The 15,550-nt window shown below is 45.7% G+C and overlaps 1 protein-coding gene across 1 annotated transcript; it reads left to right on the top strand.

Annotated features, from left to right (window-relative positions):
• Positions 1-7,564: 7,564 nt before the first annotated feature.
• Positions 7,565-13,200, top strand: LOC109746925 (uncharacterized). The gene is made up of 4 exons (XM_045233667.1): positions 7,565-7,847; positions 7,929-8,344; positions 12,184-12,295; positions 12,429-13,200. The coding sequence occupies exons 1-4, from the start codon at positions 7,757-7,759 to the stop codon at positions 12,953-12,955; spliced, it is 1,146 nt and encodes a 381-aa protein (XP_045089602.1). The 5' UTR covers positions 7,565-7,756; the 3' UTR covers positions 12,956-13,200.
• The last annotated feature ends 2,350 nt before the right edge of the window (positions 13,201-15,550 follow it).

Here is a 15,550-nt window from a genome sequence, read left to right on the forward strand (position 1 = left end):
TTTCAAAATAAATCTATGAAAAAAGACAAAACTCCCAGGTAGCGACAATTGACGCATATGCACTGTGCTACTTGTCACAATCAGATATGGTGGTAGTGAGCTCTGCAAGGGATACCCTCTAATTAGTGATCAAAAGAATCATGTTTTGTCAGGCGCAACTATATCTCGCTCTATGCGAGACAGTAGCTTCGCTCGACCACATGGAGCTAGAAGTGTGCTGGCCCAATAGCCATGTTAGTTCGTAACGGTGATGTCATGTACATGTTTTTATTTTTATTTTATTTAAAAAATACTAAGTAAATAGGTTGCAAAACATAATATAGTTAACTTTTAGAAAAGTGTTCGTACCACATTTAAAAAATGTACCTGCAATGAAACAAATGGCCACTCGACCTTTAGAAAATGTTGGTACCATTCAACAAAAGTTCAGACATTCAAAAATGTTTTTGCATTTCAATAGAAATCAATAGTAAAACAATGTCAGGTAATTCAAATAATGTTCAAGTGTTTCAAAAATATGTTTATGGTTTTTAAAGAATTATAAAACGTAATTAATTTTCGCACAATTTAACAAAATGTATTGAACCATTCAGAAAAAATGTTTCATGTGTATTTGGAAGAAAAAAAGTTAACCCTTATACAGAATTCTTTTAAATATTTATTCAAAAAATTTAACAATGTTTTTAGAAATTGTTAAATGTGCATAAAAATGTTTTAAAAGTATAAGAAATCCGTCGCAAAACCGAGAAAGAAAACCCACGTTGCTCCTACATTACTGGGCTGGGCAGTGGCACTGCTGCATAGGCCAGCCGCTGTTACGTCTCACAGCGAGCAAGAAATAGCTACCGCGTGTTCTGAATTTTGTTTTTACACAAACCGCGTGCTGCCTGCCATGGTACAAGAGCAGTTACCCGGCCCAAGTCAAAGCAGGCTGGTGGATTGTTGCCACTGAATAAGCAATATCAATTTCCGTCCGGGCTGCGTGCCGTTTGCTCCTAATCTGTTTTCGATTGGGGCGCCCCTATAGAGAAAATGTTTATCACATATACAGAAAATATACATAAAAATCTGATGTGTTTTAAAAATGTTAATCAAGCATCTGAAAAAAAATTAAACAAGTATTTCAAAACTGTTGATCAAGCATTTGAAAAATGTTAAATGTGTATAGCAAAAATATTGACCTAAATGTTAATCAAGCATGTGAAAAAATTTAAACAAGTATTTTAATTTTTTTATGAATCATTTGAAAAATGTTAAATGTGTATAGCAAAAATGTTGACCATGTATTAAAAAATGATTTTTTTATCATGTATATAAAAATGCTAATAAAACATTTGAAAAAATATAGAAAAAGTATTTGAATAATTTTACTCAAGCATTTGCAAAATATTAAATGTGTATAAAAATGTGGGCAGCTCTTGGAGGGGTTTTTCCCCTTCAAACGGCCATAAAGCGTCTACTGCCCTAAAATAGGGCAGCAGTTGGAAATGCTCTTAGGGCATCTCAAAAGCATCCCCAATGTCCCCCCATTTTTCAAACGGGGAGGTGAGGGGCTAAGCGAAGGGGTTGGGTGGGGTGTGGGTGCGTGGGCACCCCATTGGGAAACAGAGGGGTCCCGTGTGGGCAGAGGGCAGGGGAGAAACCAACCACATTGGGTTGCGAAGGAGTTTGTGCAAGTGGCACGTAGTTCGGTTTTCTAAGCAAGCAGTGTTTTAGTTTCCCCACTCCTCCCACAACCCACACTTCATTTCCCTCCCTTCTCCTCTCCTTTCTGCTCCTCATATATTCTTCTCTCTTTCGTTCTCTCGGTCTTCCTTGTTGACAGTTTCGTGAGAGCGTTTTTTATGTAGGATTCTTTGATATTTTATTGATTCTATAATTGTGCATTAATTTCTATTTGTTAATGGGACTTGATTTCACCCTTCAATTCTTTTTGTTTCCTTATTATTTTGTTTTAAATTGAGTAAACGTGTCATGTCCATCAAATCTCCGTGTTCACATTCCAGAAGCATGGATCCTACCAAGACCCTCGGCGAGAGTGAAAATGTTAAAGTAATTTTGTTCATCTTCTGTGCTAGTTTGTACTATATGGGGCCTTTTTTATTTAGTGGAAAATTAGGGGGAAATCATATTAGTAAGAAAATTTTTCGATGGTGACACTACTCATCCGCTTGATTCAAAAGAAAGGACCATAGAAAAATTAGCTGAATTTTTCCTTCCGATTGAGTTTTTCTCTCTCAAATAAAAGTGTTAGATTAAACATTTCTTAAAGTGAAAGTCCATGTTCCTTCCACCAAATGTTGTGTCACTATATTTGCATAGTTATGATTTTTTTCCTTAAGATCTATACATATAGTATGTCTCGATGTTGGAGCAAAATGCAGCTATGACTTTGTTTTTTAATTAGTTCAACTATCATTTGTTTTCCACATGTCAATTGGGGAAAAGTCCTAGAGGTATGGTTGGTGATATACCATCTCGAAGCAAGTGCAATCAGAATGTGGACGGTGAGGTAAATTTGTCTTTTGATCTCCTGCTTCTGTTTGCGTTTGCTCTGGGACAATTTTATCATTGAGTTTCATTTGATGGTCCCACATGCTCTTAGTTTTCTCTAGCTTAGGTGGGTACTTACAAATGTAGGTTGTTCTTAGATGAATAGTAAATGATACAAAACATCTGCTCTTAGATTTGGTAATTGCCATAACTGTTTTTAGTGTGCTGATGTGGCCACCATATATACTTTAATAATTGATCCCCACTACTTCCATTATGTTTTTTTAGGGGTACTAATTCTATTATCTTAAGATGCACACATGCCACCTCATCAAATGCATGTCACAGCATGCATGGGAAATAGTTTTCCATTATTAGTTGAATATAAATTAAACATTTCTTATCCATGTTTCATACAACCAAACATCACTGAAATATATTGCATCTAATTACCACAACAACTTGAGGGTATCATCTAGTTTATCTAATTCAATTTTTTTTGCTTATTTTCCTTTTTCAGTTGTATGCTCGTCCTCCTGAGGTCGTGAATATAGCTTATGCCACAAAGCTTCAGCTGTATGTGGAATATGGTGTTGTCGACAATGTTGCCATATTCAACGTGAGGAGCATCATTTTTTCACCTGCCTACATTGTTGCCTATGCTCTCCATCACATTTTAGGTCATTGAAACTTCAGGCTTGCTGATCATTATGTCAAGGATGTTGTTCTTGTCAAATTCAAGAGTGCCTTCTCTACTTCCCGTCTTCGTGGCACCAACTTGAAGCAAGGCACCATCACCCAACGGCAAACAATTATGATGGCAACCAAGGTTTCATAGCTCAGGCCCCATGTTCCAGGATTGTATGGCCTAATGCCGACTGAGATCATGCCTCCTCCTCTTCTAACGAAGAAAGTGATGATTCTGCCGTTGGATGGGCCTGTGGTGCTAGAGTAGGTGATGCCATTGTTGTTGCTTGAACCGTAGGATTATGTTGAAGTGTTGGGATTTGTCTGATGTTTAGACTTTACTTTTTTGTGTCTTATAGAACTTGTTTCTTGTTGTAAGTGGCACTGTATGTTAAAGCATGTGATATTTTATGGAATAGTTTGCTAAGTGTTGAAGTAGTTTATGTGAATTTTTCTTTTGGAGTGGGTCCAAAATGAAATGAAATAGAGAACCCTGAAGATAAAATGGAGACTGTTGTTAAGGGGAAACTGCCTACTTGGTGAAAACATTAGAAGAGGTTAGTATTTTGCAATCGCTTTTGGAAACTGCCTCCAGTGGATGGAGTATTAGATATACAAGCTTTGAGGCGGTATGAACCGCCGGCGGGCATGAACAAAACCACCTCCAAAGGCTGTTTTTGTACTAGTGCTAGTGTAAAATAAAACAGATAGTGAAAACAACCTCGATAGTAATTTGCATAACATGGCCATCGAACGCCACTTTGTTCTAGGTAACCCAAATCCCCAAGCAAATAGCCGAGATATACAACATATAATATTTCTCTTTTCCAGGAACAAAAGCATAAAATCTAGGCTATCGCTTTCCAGTGGGACAACATTTCGCCCCAAAGAGCTTCCCAATTGTACCCTAAACAGAGCGAGCAACACCACAAGTGAAAGAAAAATGATTAGTTGATTCAATCGAATCACAAATAGAACAAACAAGATTCCCTGACAATTTCCTTTTTATCATATTATCCCGCGTTAAGATGGCTTTACGATATGATTGCGACATGAAGATTTTAACGTTAAGAGTATCATGAGCTTTCCAAATCTACTTATTACTAGCTCTAGCAACATCTCTCTCAAGCTATTGGTAACCAGTTTGGTGGAAAACTTACCAGATTTCACAAGGACCAATTAACACAATCAGAGACATTTCTTAGAGAATTTTCACCTGCCCTATGGAGGATTCCACACCGCTAATTCCATTGCTTCAGGCTCACTATGCTACGAAAGTTCAGTAAAAAAATTCTTACCATCGGCCTCAGCAAAAGTACATGGCTAAGCAAAATGTCATGAAGTTGAGGAACTGATCCACCAGAGGGATCCCCCTTGCCAGGCATCATGCCAAAAATGTACGAGGTTTGCCACTGTTTAATGTCACTTTTCTACCAGACATGTACACATCTTTAACCTTCATAATTGATTTCCAATAAGAAGAATCTGAAAAATCTAGGCTTCACTGAACCCACTGTTTTATTCCAGAAATATTTGGCTCTAACAATAGAGTGGCACAAGCCAGCATTATTCTCTAATTTCCACCACCAATTCACTAATTGGTTGATGTTTTGCTTTCTCAAGACAATAAAATGAAGTCCCCCCTTATTCTTAGATCTAAAAATCACTTTCCATTTAACCATATGATATTTTTTCTTTAAACTCCCACCTTCCCAAAAGAATTTCCTCCTAGGTTTGTCTAGTTTCTTTAATGAAGTTTTATTCAGCATGAACATATACATGAAATAATAAAGGGATACCAGCCAAGCTAGAATTGATGAGAATAATTCTACCTCCAGAAGAGGAGCCACCTTTCCAAATGTCCAACCTTTTCAACATCTTAGCTAGCAGGAAATCACAATCAATAGTCTTAAGCTCAGGGAAAAAAATAACAGGAATTATGGATCCATTCCCTTGATGTGAAAAAACGTTCCCCTCTCCTCCCCCGTGTCGCCCCCGTGGGCGACCGGGGGCAATCCCTAGCGCCCGGTGACCTCCCTCCCCATCTCGGCCCTCCTCCCCCGCCACCGGCGCGAGGCGCCGCCGGGAAAAGCTCGACCGGCGTAGGCGGCAGTGGGGCCCTTGTGCTTCTCTGCTCGGCGCGAGTTGGCGCGAGATGGCTGCTCGAGTCAAGGCTTGGGGCTCGCGCGGGGCCCCTCTGCGCTGCGACGGGCAAACAGGTCGCCAGCGCGGTGGCTGGCTGCTGCAGGTGTTTGGCGCGGCGGCTGTGACGAGGTTGGCATCGGCAGCGGCGTGTGGGTTGTTCCCTGGCCAGGTCCGACCCTGGGTGGCGGGCTTGCGACGCGGGAGTTGGCTGGAGCTCCGGCAGGTTCTCTGGAAGGTGGTGACGGCGGGAGTGCTCTGCTACGGCGCGGATCCAGCGGTGCGGGCGTGGCTTGTTGCGGTGTGTCTCGTCCCGGGTGGTGGCGTGCTGGTTGTGTGCAAGCCACCTCCTTTGGCGGCTGTTATACAGCGGGCGCCGCGGGGTGGTGGCAGTGTCCCTTGCGGGTTGCTGCGGTGGGCATGGTGACGGTGGTGCGGTCCTGCAGCGTCCTTGTCGTCGCAGATCTGGCGACATGGTTCCGATAGGCAGCGCAGGGGGGTGGTGGCGCCATTCCTTCTCCTTGATCTGGACAGTGTGCGTCTTGGATCGAGGACTCGCGCTCGGGCGAACCAGTTCAAGGCCTGAGGCGGGTTGGGGGTTCTTACTTCAGGTAGGGATGGTGGGCTCGGTCCGGGTGGTGTCCACTGGTGAGGTCTACCTCCCCGTGGGCACAATGCGAGGTGGAGGTGGTCGTGACGTTGCTACTCCGTCGGGTGGATCGACGACGATGGCTACGAGGGTGGCGTCATGAGTGCTTGCCTGGGCCAAGGTCATAGGGCTATGGCCGGGGCTTGCATCGCGGTGGCCGTCGGCAGGCACTGGATCGTGTCCCTCCGTTCCACCGGGATTGGTTTGGGATGCAAGTGTGGGCACTTCCTACCGTGGAGGTGGTGAATCAGATCTAGTGCCTGATGCTGGGCTAGGAGTGGATGTTGTACTTTTGCTCCTCCTTTCGTGGCTAGTGCGTTGTGGAGTGGGCGGATGGCGAGGTTTCGGGCCTTGGATGCTGGGGCGGCAGCCCTGGAAGGTGGTCCGCATGGTTGGCTCTCTGGCGGGTGCCATGACGGCGGTGGTGGCGACCCTCCTCGGTCGTGTGGGCGGCGGGCAGTAGTGGTTGGTGTCTTGGGCCCGTTCTCTGCCTTCAGGAATGGCGGCGCCCCGATCTGGATCTGGAGTTCTGTCCTCGGCGCGCTTGTCCTGGAGACCTTGTAGTGGCACGGAGGAGGTACTGAGCGAAAGCTCTTCGCTTTGATGTGGACGGTGGCGACACTCGCGGGCGCCGCTTTCTTCTTGAAGACGTCGTCATGGTGCCCCTCTTCGTGTCCGGGTTCCGGGTGAAAACCTTTGTCCAATGTGGACTCGGCAGTGGCGGAGCTCAACTCCGTTTTCCCCCCGGGGCGTTGTCGTGGAGTTTAAGTGTTTTAGGTCATAGCCTGCTGTTGGTCTAAGTTCTTCCCATGCTTTATGTCGGTAGCGTAGTCGCGTGCGTCTCGCATGCTCTAATTTCTTTGGATCGGCGTTGAATGAGGGTTACCTCACCACCCTATCATTGGGCCGTGTACTTTGTTCTGGTTGTTGCTTTATATATAAAGCGGGATGAAAGCCATATGAGCATAAAATTCAGTAACACTATTATAAGCCCAAATAGAAAAAAAACATAAAAAACATAAAGCAACAACTAAGGTTTTAAGCTTTCTCAGGGTCATGAATAGTACATAACACCGTGTCATCCGCATATTGACAAACATTAACCCCGTTATCAATCAAGTCCGGAGCTATACCCACAAGAAATTTGTTTCTGAAGATGAAAATATGAAGAAAAAATGAGAGCAATGGCAGGCATGCTGAGCAATCTTCAAATCATCATTAAGAAAATACATGGTACATGGCCGGTTCGAAGAGCCACCACGTTACCTTCGAGAACGCCCATACACGTTGCAACGATCTCCACTGTACAGCTCTCCAAATTCAGAAGAAGACATGTGCATTCTATCCGATCGATTTGGATGTGCAGCTACATTCATGCACCCGTGTCACAATAGTATGATAATATCTACCGGAGCTGATCGGTGCGTGCATGCATGACGCCGGGTCGAACTTCGTCGCGTTTCCTCACCGCTGCGCAAGGTGTCTGCTAGACGTTAATGCATGCCGTCCATCTCCCAACCGGTAACGCGCGCTCTTGCCCCACCAACGGGGCCCTTCCCACGTCCACGTAGTGCACATGTTGCCGACAACCATGCATGGATTCATGGAGGAGAGGAGAGCCGAGAGCGCAGCCTCAAGTTGGTCACAGCTCCTCCTATCCTATCCATACCCCCATTGGCCTCTCCCGCGCGCCTATAAATTGGCTTCGTCGTCATGGGTATCTACCTCATCCATCACACAAGCTAGCTACTAGCTACTAGAAAGTACTTACTGCTCAATCGGTCGATGAGGGTGTCAAGCATGGCGTCCAAGGGTCTCGTTGTGTTTGCTGTCCTGCTTGCTGCGGCTTTCCTCGTGGCCACAGCTGAACAAACTCGTGAGCTAGCTAGCAGCGCATCATTAGGCTAAGAAACCTGTTGTCCTACTAATCACATGAATACCGTTTTTGTTCATGCAGAGGCCAAGAAGGAAGAAACTAAGGCCGGTGTTCAGGGTTACCACGGCGGCGGGAGCGGAGGCGGTGGCTACCATGGCGGCGGCGGCGGCGGGGGGTACCCTGGCCACGGAGGCGGCGGCGGCGGCGGGGGGTACCCTGGCCACGGGGGCGGCGGCGGCGGCGGCGGGTATCCTGGCCACGGTGGCGGCGGAGGCGGCGGCGGCTACCCTGGCCACGGTGGCGGCGGCGGCGGCGGCGGCTACCCTGGCCACGGTGGCGGCGGCGGCGGCGGCGGCTACCCTGGCCACGGTGGCGGCGGCGGCGGCGGCGGCAGCGGCTGCAGGTACCAGTGCTGTGGGCACGGGCATGGTGGCTGCCGCTGCTGCGCAAGCCCCAACGAGATCCCGGAGCCCATGTATCGGGCGGAGGTCCGCAACTAAGTGCCAGATGCTCCACACGGACGTTGCTACTTGCCTGCACGTAGTAACTACTCGTATATGTGGTCAATAAGAAGGTAGGTGCATGTATGTATGTACGCGTACGTACAGATTGCACAGTTATGTTTACCCAATAATACCAGAACTCTGTTCTGATCGTGTATTCACCCTGTAAGACTTCTCTTTCTTGCACAATATATAATACATGCAACTGTCATGCATGTTATAATAACAAAATATCATGACTCTTGTTCGAAACCGTATACTAACTCGTATACAAATCCGAGGTATAAAATTAACCACATATAGTTTTGAGAGCGCAGCCGTCTGCGACGTGAGGTTATGTCAAAGAACAGTCTTTGATATTGTTTTTTAGGAATATATTTCGAGGTTTAGCTAGGCTTGCCCGAACACACCTCTCCAGCGATGATGTACAGAAAGCAGCACAAAGTGGCAGTAGCGAGCACAAATTCATTCACATCACAAAGATAATACAAAAAAAAAAGCATTGAGAACGATTACAAATATTTTTACTGTGCACATAACGCAATCCCGCCAAATGTACTACTCCCACCGATTTAAATTACAAAGTTGTACTAAAACTGTATCAATTAGTTTGAATCGAAGGGAGTATCACAGTTCACCTCCTGGTCTTGCTCATTTTTTATTAATGGAATTCGGCATGTGGTTTGTATGATTTCTCTAAGAAAGAATTCGGCAACATTTTCTTGTACATTATACATTTGTGTCTCATACACACAGAACCACACCAGGTTCTTCCTTCCCTTACTCTGGTCGGAGACAGGTGCTACAACCATGAAAACGTTTCGGGCCATCAGTTAATGTTTTTCTAAAGTTTTCACTGAAGTTTGTACCAATAGGCTTGCCCTAATCATGGATAGGTTTATCTCTAGCTAGTAAGTAGTAAGCAGTCTGCTTCATTAAGGGTGCTATATATTAGAGAGAGTGTAACAGCTCATGAAGCCATCCACTCTTTGGCTAAATCCCATGACAAAGGAGTAGTGCTTGAACTAATTACGAGAAAGCTTTTGATAGAGCAAATCTAGATTTCCTTGTTGAGCTGCTGGAACTTATTAGAGGCTTTGGCTGTAAATGGCCAGATTGGGTCCATAAAATGACTCATGATGGATCCGTAGCTGTCCGGGCTGAAACTTAATAGTGAAGAAAGTGCCCTTTTTAACTAGAACTAGACAATTGTCCGTGCGTTGCAACAGGAATATAAACATTCTAGTAGATTAGCTGATGACTGCGTGTCTATTATTATATTGATGCGCTAAATCTTAGCAAGTTTTTGTATGCAATCGCCATGATTTACCTGCCATTTTATTGTTAGACACTTATTTGATAAGAATTTAATTACTTACCAAATAAAATGTGGTTTTTTTTTTGGAAAAAACATGAGACAATAGATTCTATTTTAGGGAGAATGGATGCGAGAAAATCAGAGATGAGAGAAAAAATCAAAGAGGAGAAGGAAAGAGTAGAACATATATAAGGAAGGTTAGACAAAAGAGACTTGAAATGGGAACATTACGTTCTTTTTAAGTAGTAGAGAAAAGTCTAAAACAAGGATACCTCCCCCCCCACCCCCCGCTCTTTAATCAGATTGTTGATGTCAGCAACTACTATTTACAAGAGTAACTAAATTGCCACATCATATGTACACGCTTTTTATTCTGTCTGAATGCTTTCTTTCCAAACACTCTAGTCCTCCTTACATGTTGGAGATCGAACTGGATATGTACATAATCTGTAATGGTCCAACAGTTTTCTCCCTTTCCGGCTAGGGAATAACCCCCCCCCCCCCTCCCGCCCTCAGGCTTCGCTGGCGAGCCTGTGGATTAGCCTTTCCTCTGGCTGCCCATCCAGCTAGTGGTGGCGGGGAGGGAAATCTCAGTGCCTTTGCTCTGGCTAGTAGTTTTGGTGAGGGTCCTCACAGGTGCAATGCTCGGGTGTATGGCGGCGCTTCTTCTTTGACTTTGTCTTCCAGGCTCCGAACCTCCTTGAGATCGTCCATCTTGACGTAGTCGATCGAGCTTTGGCATAGATTCTCGGGGTCTCCTAGGGGCTGGGAGGTTAGGGTTTACCGTCGTATGTGTGCGACAACAAGATTTGGTGTCAATTGCTTCAGATCTATTCAAGGGTTCACGTGCATGAAGACTTCCTGCCTGTCATCAACAAGGTCAAGCTAGCTCCGGTAGTGAAGCAGTGATAGAAATGTGTGACACCTGACTTAATAGGAATGATAGACTACTCATATCAATAAGGAATTCCTTCTTTCCCGGGTGCTCATTCACAAAGAACTCCAAAGTTAAGTGTGTTTGGATTGGAACGATTTGAGGATGGGTGACCGACTGAGAAGTTGATCCCGAGTGCACACAAGTGAGGACGAAGTGCGCAAGAAAGACTAGTGTTGGTCTGTGGGACCAATTTAGATCCCGCCGGGCGTAACAGTTGGGAAACGGTGGTTGTGGTCAGGGCATTATAATTGGTATCAGAGCCGACTCTTGTGGTTACACAGACATGTGCGCGTCAGGTGCATGGACATGTGGCATGTGTGGCCCGTCGTTGCACATGACATGACACATGAGCCGGACTGGACGGACAAACGTGTGCCTAGAGGGAAAGTTCATGTGGGCCGACAAGGACGCCGGTTCTTTTGAGTGAGGGTGTACGTGAGAGCCTGGCGTAATAGGAATGATTGACTACTCATATCAACAACTTCTTTCCTGGGAGCTTATTCGCAAAGAACCCCAAAGTGAAGTGTACTTGGTTTCAAGCGATTTGAGAATGGGTGACCGGCTGGGAAGTTGACCCGGTTACGCACGAGTGAGAACAAAGTGTGCAAAAGAGACAAGTGTTAGTCTGTAGGGCCGGTCTAGATCCCGCCGGACGTAACGGCCGGGATCTGATGATTGTGGCCGGGGCGTTAAAAATGGCGGTAAAACTTGGAACAAAGTTATAACTTAGGGTAAAAAATGAAATTAACTCTAACAGAAAATTCAGAAAGTCAAGAAACATACAAGTGTATTATTTCTTGCAACCAGCGAGCGAGCGAGAAACACAAGTTCAGATAAAAAATCGTAAGTTTCATCGACTAAAATTTAAAACTTACTGTATCCTCATGCGAGATTAAACTACTTTGCAAATCACGAAACAATCGAGCGGCCAGGCAGGTCCGGTAGATGGGGGTGTGTGGTACGTGGCCTTGGATAACGATTTCGTAAGTTCACTGTGCGTACATAAGTGAACGAAGGGGAGATGATAGTGGGCTAGTGGCTGCTTCAAAGACTACCCACCACGTACGAACGTTTCAGCGATGCTCCACGTCCGGTAATGTACCGGTTTCCAAATGCAGAAGAAGATATCCGATCCAGAATATGCTCTCGGCTGATTTGGATGTACATGCGTCCGTGTCTAACTTGACCCACAGCTGATTAATGAGATTGACGCGTTGCGTGCATGCAATGGAAGACGCCGGGTACGACTTTGTCGTCGCACGAACGGTGCTCACCTGCACCGCGATAGTCCAGTTAAGTCAGAGGCTGGCGCCATTGGTAATCCTGCAGATGATGCGAGCTTAGCTTGCTTGGATGCTAGATTGCTGGGATGCATTAATGTGTACCGTCCACCTTCCAACCACCACCGCTCCACGGGGTCCGCGTTGCCGACGACACCCAGAGACCCCAGCGTCAACTTGCTCACCTCACACTCACTGCTCCTCCCTAGCTAGCCATCTTATCCAAGCCCTCCATTGGCCTCTCCCTCCTATAAATTGGTTTGCTCTGCATGCTAATCTATATCCTCCATCACACTAGCCACTAGAAGCACTGAAGAAGCAGAGGGTGTCAAGCATGGCGTCCAAGGGTCTACTTGTGTTTGCTCTCCTGCTTGCTGCTGCTATCCTCGTCGCCTCAACTGAACAAACTCGTGAGCTAACCCGATACTGATCTTGGAGTACTTTTGAACTAGCAGGAGTTAACTGGTCGTCATTAGGCTAGGAATCTTGCTTTGCTGCGTGCTGCTCCTAATTTCAATGCACAATGTTTTTCTGTTCATGTAGAGGCCAAGAAGGAGGAGAAGAAAGCCGGCGTAGAGGGCTACGGCGGCGGCGGCGGCGGCGGCGGCTACCCCGGAGGCGGCGGCGGCGGCTACCCTGGAGGCGGCGGGGGAGGCTACCCAGGCCACGGTGGAGGAGGAGGCGGCGGCTATCCAGGACACGGTGGAGGAGGTGGCGGCGGCTACCCAGGCCACGGTGGAGGAGGCGGCGGCGGCTACCCGGGCCATGGTGGAGGAGGAGGCGGCGGCGGCTACCCGGGCCACGGTGGAGGAGGAGGCGGCGGCGGCTACCCGGGCCACGGTGGAGGAGGAGGCGGCGGCGGCGGCTACCCGGGCCACGGTGGAGGAGGCGGCGGCGGCTACCCGGGCCACGGTGGTGGCGGCGGCGGCGGCTACCCCGGACACGGCGGAGGCGGTGGCGGCAGTGGATGTCCATGGGGCTGCTGCGGTAACGGGTACCATGGCTGCCGCTGCTGTGCGCGCGCGGACGAGGTCCCGGAGCCCATGTACCGCGCGGAGGTCCGCAACTGAGCACACGAGGTGCAGCCATACGTACCTACGCGTGCGTGCAACTCTACGTGACGTTGCTCTACGCACGTATAGTAAGTTGCTGGTAAATATGGTCTCTGATAAATAAACTGCGTACGTATACGTACGAGAGCCCGGTTTGCACTTTGCACAGTGATGATCTTGGAGAACACACCCCTCTGTGTTCTTGTATGTATCAATTTCCATGTTTACTGTGTGCAATAAAATCACAGAGGAATATAGCCGAAGTTCTGCACGATGCACTTAATTCCTTCTGTATGCCGTATTTCAATGCAGCGAAGAAAATAGATGAAAATAACAGACAAAGAAATGACGACTTGTTATAGAGATGTTCTATTCAAAGACTTCAACCAGGGGCATGTTAAGTAATAAGTGAACAAAGACCACTGATAAAGCGCAGTGTAGGGACTTCTAAAGTATAACATAACTATTGCAAGAAAAAAAGTATAACATAGACTAGAGGCGTATATTATTGATGCAGAGGCCGAGGATTTCAACCTCTTTTTTCGAAAGAAGAGGTGTGTAGTACTAGTTTGTCTTCATTGGGTCTCTCAAAGAAAATAAAAACGTTGTTGTTGGGCGGACACAAAAGGAATTCACCTACCCATGCATTTTTTTCGGTACAGTCACCACTCTTCCATTGCGCAAAAACAAGTTACTCGGACTAAAACTCAATATGTCAATGGAGGAAAACCCGATTGGGTAATGCCTCTTTTTTCTAAGTACCATCACCAAAGCACAAGCTTGTATGTCACCTTCACTGTCCTCGTCCTTGGTGACGGAGAAATCTTTCATTTGATAATATGCTACTGAAATGTAACATATTCAACTCAAGTAGGAAAGGAAAACGGAAATGAATGAAACAGAGTTTTGTCATCTTTTCTTAGTGGAAACGTCTACAACTATATATGGAAATTTAGGAAGCAGATATTGCCGAAAATGAATACTAAGTTAATTATATGTTGCGAACATGAATACGAAAGTAAAAGGTTGCTTGAACTCAAAAACATCTAGATCATACAAAAAAAAACATAACCTTACCTGGTGTAGTTTAATTGAGCATATTAAACGGTTCCCCTTGTCTAACTCCTCTGATATCCCTGTTTGGGCCCTAGAATCTAAAGGGGTTTATTCAGTTAAATCCTTTTATCATGCTATCAATTTCGGAGGAGTGATGTCAGAGATTGGGGATAGCCTTTGGAAAGAACTCTGTCCCCAAAAAAATCCATGTCTTCTTATGGCTTTGTGTATATAACAAAGTCCTGACTAGGGATAACCTGGCTAAACGCAGGAATCTTGAAGATATATCTTGCCTTTTTTGTAATGAGAATGAATCAGTCCATCATCTTTTTTTTGAGTGTGTGGCTGCAGATCATGTATGGAGGCTAGTTGCTGATTTTTTTCAGAATGCTCAAATCAAAAGTTTTGCTGACATTTATGCCTTGTGGCGGTTACATAAATCTAAACATGTGATTAATATGATTGTTGCTGCCTCCTTGTGGAGCATTTGGAGACTGAGGAATGATTTATGTTTCCAGGGACGTACTTGGAGGGGAATGGGCTGCGTGTTTGTGAAGCTTCGTGGTTTTCTTCATCAATGGGTGGTTCTCTGCAACGACACTCCTAAAGCAATTCATCCTCGCGTTGGACACGCGTCGTGGGAGCTACTTCGCATCGCCTGGGAGTGACTCTCCCCCCTTACTGAATATTTCGAGCAGTAGTCTGTTGATTTGCTATTCAGTAGGGGTGATGTAATAATAAAAAAGTAAGAATACTAGTACAGAGTGGCTGAACTCTGAGACTGTTGCGTGCTGCTGTTTGGGCAGGAGTGGTGTTTTTAAGTTTGTAAGGGTTGTTGCCCGGATCTGGCTCGTCGGTTCTGTCTGCCTCATCAATAAAAATGGGGCGGGGGGGGGGGGGGGGGGCTTTCTTTCAAAAAAAAACACAACCTTACCAACAAAGTTGTGCGATTGCACAATGAAGAGAAGGTGCGCTAGTGAGCATGTGTGTGGGATATACAGGACTATGAGGCATGTAGTTGGAGGGGTGAGTATCAAGACAGGATGAGGGATTAGGTTTTAACTGGGTAAGATTACGCTGGACTAAAAGTGCAGTTGGCCAAGCCAGGTAGGCCATACAAACAAATGATCTCTAGTCGCCTCACTTCCCACCAACCCTATATTACGTCTGCGAGCGTGTTATAGATGACCTTTCACCCAATCGCAGCCAATTTGGCCGGCTCATTTGACACGTGCATTAACACAATCAAATTGGCACTTTCCCAAAACAATGTCATACATTAACCCAATCAAATCAAATTTAAAAAATCTCAATCAAATCGGCTCTTATAAAACAACGTCATGCATTAACTCATCCAAATTAATCGGCACTCTCCCAAAATAACATCATGCATTAACTCATTCAAAACAAATCTTAAGAAAGTATAATTAAATCGGCACTTAATAAAAACAATGTCATGCATTAACCCATTGGTATCAAATCTTAAGAAGTCTCAACTAAATCTAATCTTTTCTTGCCTTAGTACTCATACCAAAACCAAATCAAATATTGCCTTCC

Source organism: Aegilops tauschii, chromosome 2 (genome assembly GCF_002575655.3).
Source record: "Aegilops tauschii subsp. strangulata cultivar AL8/78 chromosome 2, Aet v6.0, whole genome shotgun sequence".
In the NCBI taxonomy this organism is placed as follows: Eukaryota; Viridiplantae; Streptophyta; class Magnoliopsida; order Poales; family Poaceae; genus Aegilops; species Aegilops tauschii.

What these genes read in the sequence shown, in the direction of transcription:
- LOC109746925 (XM_045233667.1), top strand. Translation starts at nt 7,757, where the DNA reads ATGAGGGTGTCAAGCATGGCGTCCAAGGGTCTCGTTGTGTTTGCTGTC. An exon ending in ATCGGGCGGAGGTCCGCAAC is followed by an intron (nt 8,345 to 12,183) that starts TAAGTGCCAGAT and finishes CCATCACACTAG; the next exon opens with CCACTAGAAGCACTGAAGAA. An exon ending in CGCCTCAACTGAACAAACTC is followed by an intron (nt 12,296 to 12,428) that starts GTGAGCTAACCC and finishes CTGTTCATGTAG; the next exon opens with AGGCCAAGAAGGAGGAGAAG.